The 22,436-nt window shown below is 48.8% G+C and overlaps 1 protein-coding gene across 2 annotated transcripts in view; it reads left to right on the top strand.

Moving 5' to 3' along the window:
* The window catches only part of Dopey2 (dopey family member 2), a 105,958-nt gene that overhangs the window by 54,943 nt on the left and 28,579 nt on the right, over positions 1–22,436 (top strand). For both annotated transcript variants that reach the window (XM_004634357.2, XM_023718671.1), the window contains exons 14-23: positions 3,976–4,666; positions 5,584–5,855; positions 8,084–8,236; positions 8,675–8,775; positions 9,402–9,592; positions 15,085–16,714; positions 17,431–17,542; positions 18,407–18,595; positions 20,956–21,078; positions 22,059–22,193. In XM_004634357.2, coding sequence (XP_004634414.1) covers positions 3,976–4,666; positions 5,584–5,855; positions 8,084–8,236; positions 8,675–8,775; positions 9,402–9,592; positions 15,085–16,714; positions 17,431–17,542; positions 18,407–18,595; positions 20,956–21,078; positions 22,059–22,193 — 3,597 coding nt within the window. The remainder of the gene's footprint in view (positions 1–3,975; positions 4,667–5,583; positions 5,856–8,083; positions 8,237–8,674; positions 8,776–9,401; positions 9,593–15,084; positions 16,715–17,430; positions 17,543–18,406; positions 18,596–20,955; positions 21,079–22,058; positions 22,194–22,436) is intronic.

The following is a 22,436-nucleotide window of genomic DNA, read 5'->3' on the forward strand; positions in this document are numbered from 1 at the left end:
TTTTTTTTTTTTTTTTTAAATATATTTGATACAGGGTCTCACTGTGCAGCTTGGGCTCATAGTGATCCTCCTGTTTTCAGCCTCCCTAGCTTTGGGATTCCAGAGGTGCCTCCAGAGGTGCCAGCTCAGCAGGCCCAGGGGCGGGCCCAGTGTGGCATGTAGTGCAGGGGATCTAACCTTGGTCTCTGTGCTTGCCTAAGCAGGCACTTACCTGCTGATCTATCTCGCTAGCCCTTCCAGTTCTTATATATATTACAAAACAGCCTTAAAGAAAGAAGTGCCATCTTTTCTACAGCACTTAAGATACTAAATACAGACCTGAAAAGCAGTCTAACAGAAATAAAGGCAAGTCTTCACAGCAATATGATTTCAGCAGCCAGAGCTGGATGATGGGCTGAAACATTACTACACAGCTAGGGTAAAATAAACGCCAGATCATGATACTAAGCAAAGATACTAGATTTCATTTTTTTTAAAGATTTTTTATATTTGTCCTTTTTTGGGAAACAGGGTCTAACTATGTAGGACAGGCTGTCCTTGGACTCACTGTGTAGCTCAACCTGGCACCAACTCTGTGACCCACTTCCCTCAACCTCCTGAGTGCTAGGACTTCAGATGTACACACCACAATTTCCCCTTTTTGTAAGAACTAAGTCGGGTTGAATTTGGGCTCACTCTTCTTAATCTTCTGCAAAAGTCCTATGCACGGGAAGTTAGGGTTCCAACATGCTTTGGAGGTACAGTTCAACCTATAACATACACCATTTTGTGATTTGCTCTGGCTTGTTCTTAATTTATTCAAATAATGCTTTGGCAACATTCTAGCATATCAGTGTAAGTAAAGACATTTTATTTTTTACTTGCTGGATAATGGTTTGTGGTATGAATTATAATTTATCGCTTCCCTATTGATGTATTTAGATTCTTTCCTGTTTCTCACTGTTCAGTTTCTGGTGTGCACCCTGCACATGGGTGCTGGTTGCTGTGGGATAAATCTGGTCAACGCATTGCAGTGGACAGGCACACCCCCCACCCCTTACTCTGTGAGAAAGGCTGTCTAATTGTCTTCTGAAAAGACCTGTGAACAACCTGATGCCCAAGGTCTCGGTTTTATTTTCTTTTGGGGGCAGAGGAATTTGGAAATTTTGCCCTTGAAATCCATTTGGTGCCTCAGACACTGGCAGCGAGGCCGTGAGAACTGTGTGGCTCACTCCTGGTGGGAGGTGCTCAAACTGCCTGCTCGCAGGCTGCAGGTAGTCGCCCCAGCGTAGAAGTTAGTGCTGTCCTTTTCGTAGTCATCCTAGAGAAGAGAAAATAAATTCTGAAAATGATTTAAAATATAAAGCCTAAGTATCTATAGCTTATAAGTAAGCTATAAGTAAGCTTATAAATATGAAAAGCTATACATAAGCTTATAAATATGAGTAGCAGCATGCTCGAGAAATCACATATTGCCTTCTTATTCTTCCTAGAGTGCAGAAGAGAGTAAACACTAGAGTTTCAGATTTAATGTAGTGTTATCTAAGTAACAGTGGAGAAAGAGGAAAAAGTTGATTGGTTGAAGTAGTATCACTTTGGAAAATCCACCGTGTGTGTGTGTGTGTGTGTGTGTGTGTGTGTGTATCATAATTTTACTAGAAGTACAGATATAAGATGTACAAATTATAAGAAATTCCAAGATTGGCTTACAGTGTTCAGCCAGAGTTGGATGAGGAAGCGTGCAGAGGGCGTCTGCACACTGGAGACTGAAGGATTCAGTCCAAGGTCTGAAGCCCACAGCCATGTTCTGTGCAAGTCCGTATCAGGATGCCAATTAATCTGCAACAGCAGGCAGATGATTCTACACCAGAAGGATGAAGGGTCCAAAGCAGAAGCCAAGAGTCTGTGCTAGAGCCAAGAGATGACGTCCAAGCTGATGGCAAAGACTGGAGCTCCTCTGAGGATGAATGTCCCCCCTTCTTCATTCTCCTTTAAGTGATGAGTCACTTTAGAGTGTGGCCTCCATGCCCTAGGGTGTGGAACTGCTGAGATGATTTAGTTAAGCTCTTAGCTTCTCAAGTTGACACAATCAGCCAACTACCACAATGTGTGTGTGCACGTGCACGCGTGCGTATACAGCACCTAGTGGTGTTCTTGCCACTTTCTGAGGCAGCTGTGGGAGTCTGCCTTGTGTCTTTATGTGATGACCACAATTATGGTGACTGCTGCCCAGCACCATCCAACTGAAAGGCAGCTCATGAAAACATGACTCTGTGTCCTTATCTACCTTGTTCAGTGGATCTGGCTCCTCTCCAAAGTTAAAATAACCACAAAAGGGAAGTGTTTTGAGTTGATTCAGGACATTGGCACAGCTAGAACAGCACAACTAAAGGCCCTCAGGAAAGAGGCTCAGAGATGCTGCAGAAAGTCTGCCAGGTGACAGGCTAGGTGTGTTCAAGGCAAGGGGGAAGATTTAGCAGTGTCTTCCTGTGATTTTTTTTTTTTTTTTTAATATTTAAACATTCACTTTTGGAGGGTTGATTTTGGGGGCATTTTTATTTTTTAGATTTTTGGGTTTGGGTTTTTGGGTTTTTTTTTTAATGTAATTGGTACAGGGTCTCATTTCACTGCTCAGACTTGTAGTGATTCTCCTGTTTCCAGCCTCACCAGAGCTAGGATTACAGGCATGCACCACCACTATGCCTGGTCTTTGTGGCAGGCTCAGCGTGCCTGGGGGTGGGATGAACAGGGCATGTGGTGCTGGCGATCGAACACCGGTCCCTGTGCTTACCTAAGCAGGTACTTAGTTTGCTGAGCTGTCTCACTGGCCCTTTGGTTTTGGTTTTTAAGACAGGGCCTCACTCTAGTTCAGAATGGTGCAGAACTCACTGTATTGCCCAGGCTGGCCTCAGGGCAGTCTTGCGTCAGCCTTCCATGTATTGGGATTATAAGCAGACACCATCATGATTGGCCCCTGTTAACTGTTTTTCAGTTATACCTTCTCTGTGTATTTGTGTAATTAGGTTGAGTATCCCTTGTCTGAAATGCTCAGCACCAGAAGTATTTCCAATTTGAGGGGCCGGGAGATAGCTCAGTAGAATAAGTGCCTACCTGGCAAGCGCAAGGTCCTGAGTTCAATACCTGGTACTGGAAAAAAAAAAAAAAGATTCTAGACATTTTTCAGATTTAAAAATGTTTGTATATACTTGATATATCTGAGGAGTGGGACACAAGTCTAAACGCAGGATTCCTTTATGTGTCACGTACACCTTAGACACACAGCCTGAAGGTAATATATTTTGTGAGGTCAATCAGTTGGCTGATGGTATTGATCAAGTACTTGCTACATGTAGAAAACACATAATACAAATACAGGAAAGTTGGCTCTACCCTGTCCCATTCTAGCGCTCCCTAAACACTTGGCATTGTGTTTTGGTCAGAACAGGGCTCACAGGCCTGAAGCAGTGTCTTTTTGTTGTTGTTGTTCCAGGAATTAAACTCAGGACCTTGTGCTTGCCAGGCAGGCACTGTGTTGCTGATTATGTCCCCAGCAGAGCTCAGAGGTCTGGGAGCAGAGCAGTTTTAATGGTATTTTCAGGGTAGTCATGTTGTGACTGTGATGTGTCATGTGAGGTCAGGTGTGGGCTTTTCCACTGGTGGCCTCATGTCAGCACTTACAATTTTTGGGATTTGGAGCATTTTAGATTTTTAATTTAAGATTAGAGCTGTTTAGCCTGTGCGTGCATCTCATTCTGGCTTCAGACACTGTCTTGCCTTCCCCTCTTACATCTTTATCCCTCTATTTTACCCTCAGCGTCTCTTACCCACACCCCTACTTTATTATTCGTTCAGAGAGGACTCACTAGGCATAGGGACCTAGGATTTGAAGGAGCAGGTTTGGAGTATGTGCCTGGTTTGCCTTGTCATCCAATACTTGAATCCTTTGGTCGTAAGAGCTATGTGATTTAGTGTCATCTTTATTTTTATTGCTTGCAGAGTCTGGTAAAAGATGAGCATGGTGAAATAATTTTGGACATGAAAGCAGTAGTGGTTGGTGATGAGGAGACAGCATTCCCCCCTCTGAGATCTGAGGACAGTGGGATCGGGCTCAGTGCCTCGTCACCGGAGCTGTCTGAGCACCTGCGGGTCCCTCGAGTCTCTCCCGAGAGAGATGACATCTGGAAGAAGGGAGGCAGCATGCAGAGGACACTGCTGTGCATCCAGGAGCTCATTGCCAACTTTGCCAGCAAGAACATCCTTGCGGTACCCACACCTGCACCCGTGCCTGGAGAAGAAAGCAATTCTGAAGAGCCTGCGGGGAGGAGGGCCAAGGACCCAGTGCCGAGCACAGGGGCCGGTGACTCTGGCAGGAAGAGCTCGTGGGACACCAAGCCCATCACTGTGCCCCAGTTTAAGCAGATGCTCTCAGACCTGTTCACAGTGCGTGGGTCTCCATTTAAGACAAAAAGTTCGGAGTCACCAGCATCTCTGCCCAGTAGCCCGAGCAGGAAGATGGGAGGAGGATGGGATGCTGACCGCATGGTCATTGACCTGCGGGGCTCCAAGGAGGACTGCAGGGAGGCCTTCGCCGCTGCCTGCCACCTGCTGCTGGACTGTGCCACCTTCCCTGTGTACCTGTCTGAGGAGGAGACCGAGCAGCTCTGCGAGATGCTTTTTCAGCCCCCAGGTAAAAAGGGTACCCCTGAGCCTCTAGCTGTGATGCTGTCAGTGAAATGACATTCACAAACCACCAAAGTTGTGTCCAGCCAGAAGGGGCCGTAAGCAGTGCACCCCAGTCCAGATGCTCTGAAGTCCAAAACTTCCTTAGCACTGGCACAATCCCAGGGCATTTGGACGAGGAATGCTCAGCCAGTAAAGTCTATGCAAATACGTAGTCCAATATCCAAAAAATCTCTAAAATTCAAAATGCTTCTATCTCCAGTCTTTTGAGTAAGTGATATTAATTTGTGTATTTTGTTTGTTTGATTTCTCAAAGCTAGAGATTACATGGCAAGATTACATTATGAGTCATTGCGTGGCCACTTGGTAAGGGCTTCATCTCTATTTGTAAGCCTTTAGGGCCCAGCACAGCCCAGCAGAAGGTATACCACATTAAATGTAGTGAGTAGCATAGGGCTTGTTGGAGTGTACCTGTAATCCCAGCACTCAGGAGGCAGAGGCAAGAGGATTGTTGTGAGCTCCAGACCAGCCCAAACTGCATAGTGAGACCCTGCCTCAAAAAGGCAAAAAATTAAAATAAAATAAAATCAGGGTGTCAGAGTGGTGCTCACTCTGAGACTGGGCTGAGTCTGTCCTTGTGTCTCTGTAGCTCCCAGTGGTGACCAGCAGTCCCTGGCTTCCGTGGCCTTCCTGGCTGTGCCTCTTGTGATCACCTGGTGACCTCCCTCTGTCTGTTTGGCAGTTTCCTCAAGGGATACCAGTTGTATTGGATTAGAGTGCCCCATGACTTCACACCCCCTCCATTACCTTCATAAGGATCCAGTTTCCAGATAGGCACCTAGGAAGTAGCCCTTGCAGAATCTTCAGGCAGGAACTCTCACCAGTCTTTGCTTGCTTCTGTCCCCTCCCTGTCCTCCCTCTCAGGGGCCAGTGATCCCAACTTTCCACCTTGGCTGAGGTCCCTGATGACCATTTGCTGCTGCATAACTGACTGCTACCTACAGAATGTGGCCATCTCCACCCTGCTGGAGGTGATCAACCAGTCCCAGTCCCTTGCACTAGTCATCGAGGACAAGATAAAGCGCTGCAAGAACTCTGAGCATAACCCATTTTTTGGTAAGCTGCTGATGGTGACAGTCCCGCCTATCGCCCCAGGGATACTGAAGGTCATCGCAGAGGACACAGACTTCTATCAGGTATTTTCACTGGGGGCAGGGTAGGCACACAACAGGACCTGCTTCTCCCACCAAGACTGTAATTGCTGACTGGGATGAGGACTGTTCAGCTGACTATAGCCCAACGGGTGCTGGGAGCCAAGTCACATTTATTTATTTATTTATTTATTTATTTATTTATTTTTGTGTATTTTTAGGGAAGGGTCTAGAGGATGTTCAGGGTCCCACTACTAGATGGGACTTGTAGCGATCTACCTGTTTACAACCTCCCAAGAGCTGGGATTGCAGATGTGCGCCACCATGCCCAGTCTCAGTTGCCATCTCAGCACCCCCCAATGGGCAGGCCCAAAACAGCAGGCCTGGGGATTGAACCCCCAGCCCCTGTGTCTGCTTGCAGGTGCTTTAATCCGCTGAGCTATTTGGCTGACCCTCAAGTCACCTTTATGCCTCTGTTGTCGAGCATGTAGCATAATTTCTGACCTATAGCTTGGCAGGGCAGGACAGCAGCCTTGTCTTCCAGCATGCCTCTCCCAGTGCATCACTAGCATCCTGCATCTGCCCTGCAGCAAGAGCAGCTAGGCGCTGTCATCCTTTCCCTCCTCAGTAGGGGCTAGGTGGAGCAAGGTGCCCATGAATCCCCCGCTGAGCACAGTCAGGAAATGCAGAAGCCCTAGTTGGGGAATGGGGGAAAGAGCACCCCATCTTCATGGCTGTGCTCTGTCTTCACGGCTATACCCCAGAGTGGGCAGAAAGCTTCCATGAAGTCGGGCTGGTGGATAAGGAGCAGGTCAGGCTCCCCCAGATTCGCAGCATTCCAGAAAGCATCACTTACTGTACACTTGGCCCAGAGACTGTAAGGAAGCTGGCTTCTTTACTTACTTAGTCAAAAGGTGTGGTATCAGAAGTTTCATTTTACTTGATGGTTAGAGATCACTTTAGAGAAAAAATAACAATGGAGGGGCTGTGGTCATCAGCAGTTAAATTCATCCATTTAGACAGTTTGGTCAAACAGAAATAAGTAGGCCAAACAAACCCAGAGCCAGGTGTAGGGGCATATGCCTCTAATCCCAGCACTCAGAAGGCTGAAGCAGGAGGATAACCCTAGCCCAGGCCAGTTTGGGCTATGTAATGAGTTCAAAACCAACCTAAACTACTTAGTAAGAATGTCTCTAAGGCAGTCACTTGATCAGTCCCATAAAAGTATGTAGTCTAAAGCTAAAGAATGCCTAGACTACTGGAATCTATGAAATGCTAACTCGTTTTTTAATCTCAGGGAATCCCTGAAACACTCCCATACCAAAGTAGGACCCAGCCCTGCCACTGAGTGAGGTCTCACCTCAGGCTCCCTAGAATGTGTGGAGAGGCTGCGGCTTCTGCAGATCCTGGGCATTTAAGGAGCTAAGCTTGGGCTAGGGGGATGGGCTGCTTGACGTGGGTGTGATTGGATGTGGAAGTCAATAGGCCACCATACACAGCAAGGGGACGAGTGTGGGGTCGACACTGCTGGATCATGACTTAGCATCTGCATGGTGGCCAGTGGGAGCCCTTGAGGTCTGTGTGCTTAACCACAGAGTGGGTGATGGCTGGGACCAGAAACCTGCCAGGCTCCCTGGCGGTGCAACTGTGAACACCCTGGTGCCAGTACAAGCTGAGGCTGGGTACGTTCTTGTCAAGAGAAATTTTCAGCTACCAGGTGTAAGGATCTGTTGGTGTCTCAGTGTGATCCATTATACTCAGGAGAAACTGTGGCAGGAATGCGGAAAAGATAGACAAGAGCTGAGGTAGGGTGTGGCCCATGTGCCTGTGGCAAGATGAGTCCCAGAACGATATGGACATTTATTTATACCTTTGCAAAGTTAGTAACACAAGACACAAGTAACAACCAACACCTTCTCTCAGGACTGAGTTAGCTTGACTGCTTTAGGCCCTGAGGCCTAGTCCCACTTTCACACATTTGACCAATTTCCAGCTTCTGTGGCTCCCAACAACCAGGTGGAGTCCCTTCCTGAAAGTAGTGTTAAAGTCTCGGCAAACGCCCTGGCCTTAGCCCATCAGAGTTCCAAGTCGAGCCAGGGGACTGCTAGTGAGTTTTGCTTTATGTTGAGTGCGGCTCACATGGCTCTAGGTGTCCAGGGTTTGTGCAGAGCACATTTGGGCTCAAGGCAGTGCAGGGAGGCTGGCCAACACGAGGAGAAAGGGAGCAGGCCTGGACTCTCCATGAGGCCTCTGCTGGCTTCTCCTTCTGCCAGAGGGTGGCGCGCGTGCTGTGGGATCAGCTGAACAGGGATACCCGGGAACACCATGCCACCTGTGTGGAGCTCTTCTATCGGCTGCACTGCCTGGCCCCGTCGGCCAGCATCTGTGAGGACATCATTTGCCAGGCACTCCTGGACCCTGACAAGGTGAGCCCTTCCGTGTCTCTGTCCCCCGCTGCCCACACTGAAGCAGGTGTGTCGAACCCAGGTGGGGCTCTGCCAGACCACAGAGTCCTCCAAAGACAGTTGTGCCTACAGAAAGGACCCCAGGGGAAATCTGTGGCTGGTAGCAAAACAAGCCATCACCAAGAGTTCACTGGCCCTTTGAGCATTTAAGTGAGGTGTGTCCTGCTGGACACGGGGCCTGTGGGCCTGGCACTGGGAAGGGGCACAGGAAGCTACAGCCTGCGCTGCACTCAGACCACAAGCCTGTGTGTGACCTTGTACACCAACAAAGGCTGCATTTCATGTGTGCTCCACTAACAGCTACTCAGAGAGCACCCTCTGTTATCTCGGTGGCTTCCTGTGTCGGAAGAGAGTTGCCTATGGATCCAGCTCCTCACTCCCACTTCTTTCCTCATCAAGGGCACGCGGTTGGAAGCACTCTTTCGGTTTTCCGTGATCTGGCACCTGACCAGAGAGATCCAAGGCGGCCGAGTGACGTCTCACAATCGCTCCTTTGACAAGTGAGGCGGTTTGGGGGTGGTTTACCCTTTACACAGGGGTCCTGGCCAGTGCCTTAGCCTGAGGTATGGAGTGATAGGAAATAGATTAGAGCCCCACATGAGCCATGAGCCCTGCACACTGTACATCATGGAGTGCCCAGTCCACAGAGTGAGCCTCAGCCAGCACAGAGAGAGAGAGAGAGAGAGAGAGAGTGTGTGTGTGTGTGTGTGTGTTTGGGTCTTCAGAGTTTGGCAGGGAGTACTGAGTGAGAACTTCCTGGGGGTGCCATTTGTACTGTGTGCATACATGCACTGAATTCTGTCCTGCATGCTAAGCTGCGAGCTTGAAGGCAGGTTCACTCTGCTCCGCTTTCTGTGTGCCCCACAGTGTCTCTGAAGCTGGCAGTGGGCCCAGGCACCCAAGGTTCAGAGTTGCCAGCAGGTTCTGATGCCCCTGATTGAGGCCTGAGCGTTGGGAGTTAAACAGTTTCCTTCACAATTCTGACATGACACCAAGGCTGAGACCCCCATTTCTGTCCCGTCTGGAAGCCCAGCGTGGGGAGGCTCCCTGGGTACGCATGTGCTGTGTCACCTGTGCCCATCATCTGCAGCTGAGCTCAGGCTCAGTGGTGTCCTCCTGCCCACAGATCCCTATTTGTCGTGCTCGACAGTCTGGCCTGTGCAGATGGTGCCATCAGCACGGCAGCCCAGGGCTGGCTGGTTCGTGCACTGTCGCTGGGGGACGTGGCGCGCATCCTCGAACCTGTGCTCCTGCTGCTGCTGCAGCCTAAGACCCAGCGGACGTCCATCCACTGCCTGAAGCAGGAGAACTCGGCCGGTGAGCGGGGCACAAGTTCAGGGGCCAGAGCTATGGGTCGCTGTTGCCAGGTGGAAGCAGTGTGAAAATGATCTTGTAAACGCACAGGCACTTAAAGTATGCGAGGACCACTGGACTACCACCTAGAACTCCCAGGTGGCGCATCTGTTGCTTTTACTGCCAAGCCAGATTGGTTTTATGAAAAAGAACATTTTGAAATGCACAAATGGTATTATGAACTGTGGTCACCATACCATGCAGCAGATCACTAAAACTTAATCTCCACAGTCTGAATGAACTTTTGTACCCTTTCCCCTTTTCTCTCCTTCCCAGCCTCAACTATCCACCATTCTGTTTTTTGTTGATGGGAGTAGATGTAATGTCAGATTTTTTTGTTGGTTTATTGATTTGTATTTTATCCCAGGCTGGCCTTCACAGGATTCACTGTGATCCTCTTGCCTCAGCCTCCCGAGTGCTGGGATTACAGATGTGCGCCACCATGCCTGGCTGACAGGAGCAGTTGTAAAATGTTCTCACCACACAAAAAAAATGAAAAGTGAGATATGGTAGCTTTCTTTAATCATTCCACAATATACATGTATCAAACACAACACATTGTACCCCATAAATATATGTATTTTAAAATATTTAAAAATTAGTACAAGAATAAGTAGCCTATGTTTCAGTCAGAATAGGGATACTTGATATTCTCATCAAAGAAAACAAATGTTCTAAGATGTAACAGTTTTGCCTCACTGGGATAAGAGCACCAGCATCTCAATTTAAAGGAAGACAGAAGCCAGGTGTGATCATAGCACTTGGGAGGTTGAGGCAAAAAGATCACCATGAATTTGAAGCCAACGTGGGCTACATAGTGAGAGCCTGTCTCAAAACACAACTAAAAAAATAAAGGGGAGAGTTACCTTGCTTCACATCCTCAGAGTTGCTGGCTCCAAAGCAGAGCAGGTGGCAGAAAGGCCTTGAGGAGGAAACCTGCTCACCTCACGGCAGCCAGGAAGCAGAAAGCAAAAGGCAGGGCTGGTGAAGAACGCGCCCTCAGGTCCTGCCGTAGTGACCCCTCCAGCCAGGCACCCTCTGGCAGCATGTCAGCCCCGAACTCCTCGGTGGATCAGTTATGGCACCCGTGATCCAGGCACCTTCCAGAAACCCTGCCTGAGCACAGAAGACTTTGCAGGGCCTTTTTAGATCTAAACCATGACATAGAGTAAGAAGAGCAGATAGCAGGACATCTCCACAAAGGTCTCTAGAGCTGACACCTGCTCTGTGTGGAGGAGGAAAGTATGGCTGAGTGTCCATGTGCCCTTAAAGAGTGGCTTTGCCTCAAATTGAAGAGTTCCACCTGAATTCACTGCCCTTTGGGGAGGAATGATGTGGGAGGTGTTAATCACTGCCAGTACTCAAAACGTGCATGTAATCTGGTCAGTTGTATTTTATCTTTAAAAAGTACTCATTTAGCCAGGCAAGTGCCTGTAATCCCAGCACTCAGGAGGCTGACACCGGAAGATTACCAGGAATTCCAGCCCAGACTGGGCTACATAGTAAATTCAAGACCAGCCTAAACTACATAACAAGACCCTGCTTTAAGGGGGGGTGGGGGGAAGAATACACACACACACACACACACACACACACACACACAGTTATAAACCTTAAAAACAAGGTAGGGGCTGGGGATATAGCTCAGCAGCATAAGTGCCTGCCTGGCAAGTGCAAGGTCCTAAGTTCAATCCCTGATACTGCCAAAAAAAAAAAAAAGTAATATTTTTTTCTGTCTGCTCTCTAAGGTTCTTTACAACTGTAAAATCCTGTTGAGATAATCAGGAAGGCAGAAGAAATAAGCCTTTCATTTCACATTGAACTCCAGAGGCATTTTGAACACATATTTAAAAGAATATATCCAGGCGCCACACATGCTGATCAGCAGCAAGACAGCAGCCTGGCTGACTTGGGGCTGAGGTGAGGAACCCACCTTCCTGCCTGAGGTATGGCAATGGGCTTGGTGTCCTTCTGGGTCCCAGGCTCCCATTCTCAGGCTACCAAACCACAGCCACCTTGCAGCCACACTTTCCATCTCTATCTCTTCTGCCACACACTGCCACAGCCACCCTGAGGTGGCCACATGCCCCACAGGTCACAGTTCCCATGCAGTGTAAGGGCAGCTAGGCACAGGCCACACAGTGCAGCCCAGTCCTGCTACGGAACAGCGAGAGCCTTCTGCACACAGGTCACGGCCGGCCAACAGTGGGGACCACTCCTCTTTGCCAGGAGACCAAGCAAGCAACCCGGGAGGACCAGCTGCGCCTCAGCCTGGTGCTCCCACTGCCCCCGCCCCAGGGCCTGGGATGGCCCTGTTTCTCCCTGGCATGAGTAAAACTGGATGGCAGCAGAGGAGGAGCTCAGACTGTGCCTGGCTCAGGAAGAGACACACTGGGGTTATTTGTGTCATCTGCTGTGCGCCTCTGCTCCTGGCCAGGGACACTGAAGGCTGGGGCCCCGAGCATGAGCCCTGACCCCTGGCAGACAGGGCTCCCCAGGCTCCACCTCCCAGTGCACCACTCCTCACCCACTAGAGGCAGCACAGGCAAGTGAGGATTTTTCAGTGTGCTGCCGCTAGGCTCCATGGAACTTCAGAGACTCCTAGTCATACCTCTGCGCCTATGTCTTTCCCCACTGCCGGCTGCCTGGGCCTCCCATCAGTCCCTATCCTTTTTTTTTTCCTTCTCTTCCTCCTCCCATCCCTTCTCTGCTCATCACCGCAGACTAGGAGTTTAGCCTACCTGTACTTTAATTGCCCTGATAGAAAGGGGAAATAAGCCACCTACCACACCAGGATTGTGAGGGTACAGTCAATGAGTCCATCACCCACTTCCCCCAGAAAAGAATATAAGTTGAAAGAAGAAAAAAAATTAAAATGAAATAAAACTGTCCAGTCCCTTAAACTTTTTTTGTCCCTTAAAATTTTTAAAAAACATTTATTTATTATTATTGTGTGTGTGTGTGTATGTGTGTGTGTGTGTGTGTGTGTATGTGGCCAGCTTAGCCCACCTGGGGGTGGGGCTGGCTGGCATGTGGTGCTGGGGGATCAAACTGCGGTCCCTGTGCTTTGCCAAGCTTGTTCCAAGTAGGTGCTTTAGATCACTGAGCCATCTCACCAGCCCCTGTCCCTTAAATATTGATCATTAATAAGCACTATAGTTTGTGAGCTAACATTACCTTAGTATAAAATAACTGCCCTGCTTTAAAGGAAATAATACTGGGCATTGTGGTGCATGCCTATAATGCCAGCACTCAGGAGGTTAAGGCAAGAGGATTGTTGAGTTCGAGATCAGCCTGGGTTACAAAGTGAGCACAATACCAGCCTGAACTGCATAGTGAGACTCTGTTTCCAAAAAACCAAATAAAGTTTTATTCTAAGCCCACTGACCACGGAGTGGGACGCCAGATTACTGTGATTGACGTGTTCCACCACAGAAAAGGATACAATGGTTTTCATACTCATAGAACAAAAGAAAGTCACAAATCAGTACACTGATGCATTGCATCAGCAGGGGCATTGGACAGGAAGTCCACAGGTTTCAGTGGGAGAGCAGCCTTAGGATCGGGGTTGGGGTGAGACGAGAGGTCTGGTGAGCGTGGTGACATATTCCACAAAGCTTATCTGTTGAGTTTAGTTCAGATCCAAGTGGGAAGGTAAATTCTGCTGACAGGCCTTAAACGAGCCATGGCCAGTTGTGGCTTTGATCTATGCCAGTCCATCTCTCCAAGCTCCAAGTGGCTGCCATCAGCCAGTCTGAGGGATTTTTGATACACATACAGCTGAAGGGAGGGTGTGCACACTCCTTCCACAGTGGTTGTGTTTTAGACTCCACAGCTTTTCTGTGGGGCAGTTTATAAGCTTTGAGTCAGTTTGCTCAGGCTGGCAGGCCGCAGGGATCATCTGTCTTGCCTCAGAGATGCAACCCCCACCTTCAGGGAAACAGGCGGGAGTGACGAGTTAGCATCTGTGCAGGCTTCTTGCCTGCACCCACACCCTCTGCTTTTCCTCCAGGAGGGTGAGGGGAGATGTGGGATTAGTCCACATTAGTTTCCAGTCTTTTTTTTTTTTTTCCAGTATTTTTCTTTTGTTGTTAATTATTTATTTATTTTATGTGTGTGGCCAGCTCAGCCCACCAGGGGGCGGGGCTGGCTGGCATGTGGTGCTGGGGGATTGAACCGCGGTCCCTGTGCTTTGCCAAGCTTGTTCCAAGTAGGTGCTTTAGACCACTGAGCCATCTCACCAGCCCTAGTTTCCAGTCTTAACACATTAACTACAAACCAGGCACCTTGTAAAGTTTGGCTGTCATTCTTGGAGGCTTTTAGTATTTGTCTGCTTTTTTAAAATTTTTATTGATTGATTTGGTACAGGACCTCGCTATGATCAGACTCATGATCCTCTGCCTCAGCCTCCCCAGCACCGGGATTACAGGTGTGCACCATCACACCCAGTTTCAGGGCCAGCACAGTGTGCCCAGGGTTCCCAAGCTGGCACAGCATGTGGTACTGGGATCCAACCCAGGACCTTGTATTTGCCAGGCAGGCACTTAGACTGCTGAGCTATCTTCCCAGCCCAATATTTGTCTACTTTTTAAGAGGCAAGTTTTGACTCCACTATTCTTTGAGATTTTCAAGTCTTCCCCACATTGCCTTGCCATCCTCTGTCTGTCTCTGCCAAGGTCTTTGCCAATCACTGGAACCATCTGCTGCCTCTTAATCTAAGGGCTGAATTTGCTTTGCTGTTTTCTTCCCCTGGAGGAAACTAGGTGTGTATGGTCTCGGCCCACCTGTTTCCCAAATTTAGCAGAAATCTTTTTAACATATTGTGCACTTGAAGCTCATGAATTTCTAGTATCGTATTCCTCCCTTTCTTGATCTTGCTTATGTTCCTGGCATACATTTGTTGAAAGCTGCCTACTAAAATGTTTGGCGATATCAAAGATTTCTGGCTTTTACATTGCTGAATATTTAGAAGTGCTGTGCATGTGCTGATTATAGAAATGCTAATGTGGGTACTTTAGGAATTGGAATGAGGAGGTAAAAGTGTAAACGGAAGTCCCTGGTACTGCCAGTTCCTAGAGGTCAGACCTGCGTGTGGTGCGGTAGTTACCCCACCAGGCTTTTCCATAGCTGTGTGGTAGATTCCCTTCCCAAGGAGGGTGCAGTGGATGCTGACTGCTCTGCAGCTCACTGTCCCTTCATATGGCCCTGTGTCCTGCACACTGCTTGTGTGAGACCATGACTAAGTGATCCAGGCCTTGAACATTCTAGCAGACCTATTCACTTTCCCTGGTCCAGCTCTTGTCCATACTGTAATTGAGGCTCCACTGGAGTGGTTTCATGTGATGATGCCACTGACACTGATCTTTCTGTTGACTTTAAGACAGCATTGCACGGGTACAAACTTACCATCACTAACCCTTCTGTTCTAAAGTTGTCTGTTGTGTTATGGTTTTCAGAGGACTTGCATCGTTGGTTTCACAGGAAGAAACCTTCCTTCAAAGAGAATGGTGGGGCATCTGAGCTTGCAGAAGGTGGCTCTGAGGAGCACCTGCCCCTGAGCCAGTTCACCACAGTGGATCGTGAAGCCATCTGGGCCGAGGTGGAGAAGGAACCGGAGAAGTGCCTGCCACACAGCGAGCTGAATGAGGAGGACCTGCCCTATTACGTAGACCTCCCAGACAGGATGGCCCCCAGCGCCCCAGACAGCAGTGAGCACACTGAGTCTGCAGACACAAGCTCTGGCCACACTGACAGCGAGAACACATCCAGCTTCTCCTCCCCATCCCACGACCTACAGGAGATGAGCCTCGAGGACAACTGCTGTGCACCCATCCCTGTTGGGGGCAGGATGCACCCCAAGCGCTCAGCCTTGCCGCCAGGCTTCCAGCCCGAAAACCTCAAGTCCAGTGCCAGATTGAGCCTGGTGCGTGTGGACTCAGACAAGACGCAGGCGTCAGAGTCACTGTCCAGCGACGAGGAGGCAGACTTGGAGCTCCAGGCCCTGAGCACATCTAGGCTACTGAAGCAGCAGAGGGAAAGGCAGGAGACGCTCGAAGCCCTGTTTAAGCATATCCTGCTCTACCTGCAGCCCTATGACTCCCGCCGCGTGCTGTACGCTTTCTCTGTGCTGGAAGCTGTGCTCAAAACCAACCCCAAGGAGTTCATTGAGGCCGTGTCCAGGACCAGCATGGACACCAGCTCCACTGCACACCTCAACCTCATCTCCAACCTCCTCGCACGCCACCAAGAAGCGCTGATTGGCCAGAGTTTCTATGGGAAGCTGCAGACCCAGGCGCCCAGTGTGTGCCCCCACTCACTGCTTATCGAGCTTCTCACCTACCTCTGTCTGAGCTTCCTGCGCTCCTACTATCCTTGCTACCTGAAGATCTCCCACCGAGACATCCTGGGCAACCGTGACGTACAAGTCAAGAGTGTAGAGGTCCTCATCCGCATTGTGACGCAGCTAGTGTCAGTGGCCAAGTCCTCGGAGGGGAAAAGCGTGGAGTTCATCCACAGCCTACTGCAGAGGTGCAAGGTCCAGGAGTTTGTGCTGTTGTCACTGTCGGCGTCCATGCACACGAGCCAGAAGCGCTACAGCCTGGCCACCAGTGATCAGGGCAGGGCCCCAGTAGAGGACAGCCTCTTTGAGGAGAGCCTTATCAACCTGGGCCAGGGCCAGATCTGGAGTGAGCACCCACTGCAAATCGAACTACTCAAGCTCCTGCAGGCACTCATTGTCTTAGAACACCAGCTGGGCCAGGGCCAAGAGGAGACCGAGAGTCAACCGGCCCTGTCCCGGGAGTGGCAGAAGGCATTGAACTTCCAGCAGGCCATTGGCGCAGTGCAGTATGTGCAGCCCCACCCCCTCACCTCCCAGGGCCTACTGGTCTCAGCAGTGGTTCGGGGACTGCAGCCTGCCTATGGCTATGGCATGCACCCAGCCTGGGTGAGCCTGGTCACGCATTCCTTGCCGTACTTTGGGAAGTCCCTGGGCTGGACAGTGACACCCTTCGTTGTACAGATTTGCAAAAATTTGGATGAGCTAGTTAAATTATATGAAAGTGAATCTGTGAAGCTCTCCATCAGGTAGGTTGAACTCTGGGAGGCATTATTTTTTTGAAACAGAGATTCCCAATGTAGTCTAGGCTGACCTTGAATTCTGTGCAGCCCAGGAGCCCAGGCTGGCCTCCAACAGGCAGCGATCTTGCTTTAGCCTCCTGAGTACCTGGGTTAAAGGTGTGCATCATCACACCCAACTTTTTTGAAACATCTTATTGCTTTAATGGCAGTTTGGGAATGAATGGCTGTTTTGCTATGGATGCCAGTTGGAGGATACTTAACCCAATGCCTGTTTCATGTTGTAAAGGGCTAAGAAGAAGCAAAAGGTCAAATCTTTAATTTTACACAGCTACCCAAGCTAGATCAATGTCAGTTACTCCATAGTTTTTGCAAAACAGAAAGGAAAACACAAGTGGCATTCACAGAACTCTAAAACATCTTAAACCATCTTTCCAAAGTGCCTCTATGAATGTTGACTATAAAATAATACCAAAGTGATCCCTTGGTTTTTGGAGAGTCTCACTGTGTAGTGTAGGCTGGCCTTGAACTCAAGATCCTCCCAAGTGCTGAGATCACAGGTGTGCATCAGCAGCTGGCTCCAGGTGCCTATCTTACGATGATGTTTTATTACTGGAACCGTGCCATTTAACATCTGGCTTCTGTGTTTATATGTAGGATTAAAAAAACCCTATGGCCTCATCCTTAAAAATTCTCAAAATCAGTTTCTCATTTCTTCACCAAAGCACAACCTCCAAGAAGGAAAATATTTCTCCCGATTATCCACTCACTCTTTTGGAAGGTCTGACAACTATTAGTCATTTCTGTCTTTTGGAACAGCCGAACCAAAACAAAAAGGTATGTTTTTTCCTGAAAGTGTGAGGAAATTTTCATATGCTGTTTTGTGTTTATTGGATTGTGATTGTTTTAGATAAGTAACATGTGCAAGTGGTACAGGTGTGCATGCAAATATATGCAAGCAATGACAGCACATGCACAGGTGTGTTTGGGAGATGCAAATAGGTATGCAAAAGTCCATATATATTCAGATGTGTGAGTTACGCAAATTTGTCTGCATGCTAAAAGTGTATACAAACATATATGTAAGTGATGCACTTGTGGTTCTGGCTTCAATAACATTTGTTCCCCACAGATGAGCTCCTTGGACCTTTGTCTATTGTCCCTTCACGTAATTATGAAAGATAAAATGGAAATCTGCCTGTTTGACTTATATTTGTCTTTAATGTAGATTTTACTTGCTGTCAAGGCACTTGTGGGGTGGGGAGATGGCTCAATGGCATAGCTCCTGCCTGGCAAGTGTAAGGTTCTAAGTTCAGTCTCCAGCACCAAAAAAAAAAAAAAAAAAAAAACCAACAACAACAAAAAACAAAAAACGTGATGTTTGTGAAATATGAGTTGGAAAACATGGTAGCTGTTAGTTGTCCTAGCCTGTCTGGGATCAAATCCAGATACATCTAAAACCTCCATTGAATTTAAGTTTGTAATTTGGTCACATGACACACTGAGCCCCCAGCTGGCTCTCTTCCTAAGAAAGCCACAGGTTGACATGCACAGGGAGAACCTCAGCTGCCAGGCCACCCGCTGCACGTGTGACTGGCTGGGAAAGAGGTCAGCGGCCTGGCCAGGTTCTCCCAGCACCACTGCCCCTGGGTAAGAGTCTGTCGCCAAGGCAACAAGCTCACTCATCATTTTACTTCTTAGACTACAGTGGCATGTGATCTTGCCAGCCTACGCAATGCCAAGAATGCCATTTTGGAAGAGCTACCACGCATTGTTAACACTATGGCCCTTCTCTGGAACATGCTGAGAAGGGAAGAGATGCAGAAGAGGCCCTTGGACCTCCTGGGGATCACCAAGGGATCCTCCTGTGTCTACTTCAAAAGCACCAAGGTGAGAGGGGCCTTCCTTGGTCTATCATTTGCTTTGTCGTGCACTGTCCTCCCCTGTTAAGCATGTGTGGGAAGGTTTACGCAGGTAATGGAACAAATGTGTTCCATTAGCCAGTTTTGGTGATACCTATAATTTAAGCACATAGGAGGCTGAAACAGGAAGATCACTGCAAGGTCAGCTGGGGCACATGGTGAGTTTAAGGCCAGCTTGGGCAACAGAGTGAGATCCTGCCTCAACTCCATCCCTACCCCCAAATAAAAAGTACGTGAAACCCAAGGTAGATATCAGAGGTAGAATCTCCAGTTTGTTTATGAGTTTTGTGAGGATACATGGAACATGAGTGTGAGTGCTTTTGACCTATTTTCTTGTGTGTCTTTTTTTTGGGGGGGGGGTATTTTTCCCCCCAAGGAGGGGAGCTCACTGTGAAGCCCAGTCTGGCCTTGAACTTACTATGTAGACTAAACTGATCTCTAAGTTCTGATCCTCCTCCCTCAGCCTCCTGAATGCTGGGATTATTGGTGTGCACCACTGTGCCCATCTTCCCCCTCACTTTGATTTTAATAAAAATAAATTCACTGGTTAGGGGAAGCTGGGATACTTCAAGTACTCACCAGAGTTTGTAAGGAATTTTTGAGAAATAAATTTACTTATCCAGACCCTCAAAAACCTGGGCTTTAATCCACACTCTTGCCAGAATGCTGCCCAGGCTTAGATGGGTACCCAGAGTTGAGAAGCTTTTAATCCTTTTAGGCATCCCCCATGCCCCAGGATCCAGGGTCACAGTGTCCCTAGCAATCTGTCCCAGTGACACCAGTTACTTCCCAACACCCCTTCCTGTTCTGCCCCTTCTTCCCTCTGCATTCCTGTTCCTAGTTATTTATGGCCTTTTGACTTCTCAGGACTGTAATTCAGGAAAACTTGTCACGAGGTCACCTCTTACCCCTGAGCCTTATCTCGGCGTGAGTCTTCTTTCAGCCTGTGTGTCCCTGCCTACTGTCTGACCCAGATAATTCTGTGCATAGTGGTTGATAAACATGGACCAATTAAAAGTATCTTCATCTCTTACAGAATTTTTGTGAAACATTGCTGATTTCTTATGTTCAGTATCTACAGGCACCTTTGAAACCTGGGCACATGGGGTGCAATGTTGGGGCACACTTGAGTTTTTTTCATTAAGCCAAAGATACAACCCAGAGCATTTTTAATGTATGCCCCTCAATTTTTACATCTCTCGTTTTTAAAATTATTTATTTATTTATTTGATGCAGGGTCTCACTATACAACTCAGACTCATCGTGAGCCTCCTGTCTCAGCCTCCCCAGCACTGGGATTACAGGTGTGCAGCACCACACCCAGTTTCACATTTTTGCCTTGGATGGCTGGAGGCACAAGCCCTGCTCATTTTATGAACCCCCCCCCATTCTCCAACCCCGCCGGCTGGCTTAGGCTGCCTTAAGTGCAGGTCTGGTAATGCAGGTGGAGGTGGGGATCGAACAGGCAATATCCTGTGCCTGACTGCATTTGCATGAGCAGGGGCTTGAACAACTGAGTTAATGGGCAGGCCTCCACCCTGCTCTTTTTAAACTGGTTAGATAAACAGGGCATGGTAGCACACACCTGTAATCTCAACACTTAGGAGTCTGAGGCAGAAAGACCATGAGTTCAAGACCAGCTGGAACTACATAGTGAGACCCTGTCTCAAAAAACCAACAGGAAATGTTTTCTTCGTTGGTTAGATAATACAGTTAATTAAATGGTGCTTGTGTCTAGGAGTTGAAAATCAAATTTCCTGTTTTTTTCTTTCATATCTGTATTTCATTACTCATATTTGCAGTACCTTCATTGTGGGGAGCTGGTCCATGTTCATAACTCATCTTCACCCTTTTTATGCTTTCTTCCCCTTCTGTGAAAGTCAGCTCCGCTGTCAGCCTAAGCTTGCCTGGCTCTGCCTGAGGCCGTGGGATTTACAGAAGGAAGAGGCATGGCCCAGCTGCCTGGCTCTTGTCTCTCACTGCTCCCCTCGGTCTCCTCAAAGCTGTGTGTTGCTCCCTCCAGACCCTGCCTGGGCTAGGCTTGTGCTCAGTGCTCAAATGCTCAAAAGCTTGCCTGGCATACTCAAGGCCTCCAGCACCATGAAACCTGGTCTCTTCAGATCCTGAGCAAGGAAGGCACTATCATCTCCCCAGCCAGCCCAAAAGGCTTCTTGTGCCAGGCCTCCACCCCGTAGCCGGCTCCTTCCCTTCTACGGTCCTCCAGCTGTGACAGTGTGGGGATCCCGCGGCACTTGCAGTCAGAGGTGGCTAAGTATTTATTACATGCAGGCCCTAACATTACTCGGTAATATCTTTTTTATTTTCCAGACCATAAGACAAAAAATCCTAGACTTCTTAAACCCCTTGACAGCCCATCTTGGAGTTCAGCTGACAGCTGCGGTTGCAGCCGTTTGGAGCCGAAAGAAAGCCCCTCGTCATAGTAAAATGAAGGTAAAACTGCAAGGTGAAGGAGTAGAACTGGGCAGCAGATGCTTGTTTGTACCTGCATGGACAGAGCTGCAAGTAGGGAAAGGGGTGACCCCAGAAATGTGAGAAAAGCTCAGGTTTCTATAATGAAGGTATAATAGTTTTACTTGCCCCTTTCATTGAACAGGCCTACGAGGGTGTAGATCAAATATGCATTTGGGAGAATTTTTTTTTTTTTTTTGCTGGTACCAGAAATCAAACTCAGGACCTCATGCTTGCTGGGCAGGCAATGTGCCACTGGGCTATATCCCTGGCCCTTGGAAGAATTTGAAACCACCCATACCTCTTCTCTGGTTATAATACCATCTGATCTCTTTTTAAACATATAAAAATCTCGTATGTCCATGCTGACAGAGGCAGTGAAAGCATCGTATCCCTGTGTCTGAAGAAAACTCCCAGCTGCACCATGCCCATTGGGTGTCTGCTCACAGATCCATTACAGGCCCTCCAGGTGTTCCTACAGAGCCACCCTGGAGCCCCTGGGCTCCGCAGTCTGTGGTGATGCAGGCTTCCACTCTGGGAAGAGCCAGAGGTCAGGGTGGGGCGCCAGGCCGGCTGCACAGCGCCCTCCAGTGCTCCTGAGGGGCTTGTGCAGAGCTCTGCCGACACAAACCCCCATATTCTGATTGGCCTGGTGTCTCCCACCCCCGTGGTTTCAGTTCCATTTTTGGTGCAAACTGTTCCTTCCAAGTTAAGGGATGCTTGTCCTGCACACTCAGCAGGGTCCTGCCCTTGCCCACCATGCCCTGCTTGCTGCCTTAGTCACAGCTGAGTACTCTGGGTACTGGCCACACCTACCCCATGCCCACCATGCAGTTTTCATCCAGTCCAATGGGAAGTGATTGTTTAAAGGATCAAGGTGAATTCCTTTCTCAAAGTCTGCCCTGTGGAGTCTTTTCCCTTTTCTCCTGGTAAACCTTCAGGAGATTCTTTTTCCCTTGCAGATCATCCCACCAGTAAGCACCACCCAGCTCACCCTTGTTGACTTAGTCTGCGCACTCAGCACCCTGCAGACTGACACGGTGCTGCACCTGGTGAAGGAGGTGGTGAAGAGGCCATTGCAGATCAAGGGGGATGAGGTGAGGCCCAGGGGCCTGACAGCTGTCCTTGGAACCTTCCCCACAGGGGCACTCTTCCAGATGCCACTTCCTGTGAATTGTGCTCATGAGGAAGTACAGGGAGTGAGCGTAGATAGGACTTCTAAGGAGTCTGGGGGCCAGGGAGATGGCTCAGTGGAATAAGCACTTCCCTGAGGAGTGGGAAATGGAGGTGTCGGTGCTGTGCTTTTGGAAAGAGTCCAAATCCTTGGACTAGGCTCTCCC

The sequence above is a fragment of the Octodon degus genome, unplaced genomic scaffold (genome assembly GCF_000260255.1).
Source record: "Octodon degus isolate 3935 unplaced genomic scaffold, OctDeg1.0 scaffold00061, whole genome shotgun sequence".
Classification (NCBI taxonomy): Eukaryota; Metazoa; Chordata; class Mammalia; order Rodentia; family Octodontidae; genus Octodon; species Octodon degus.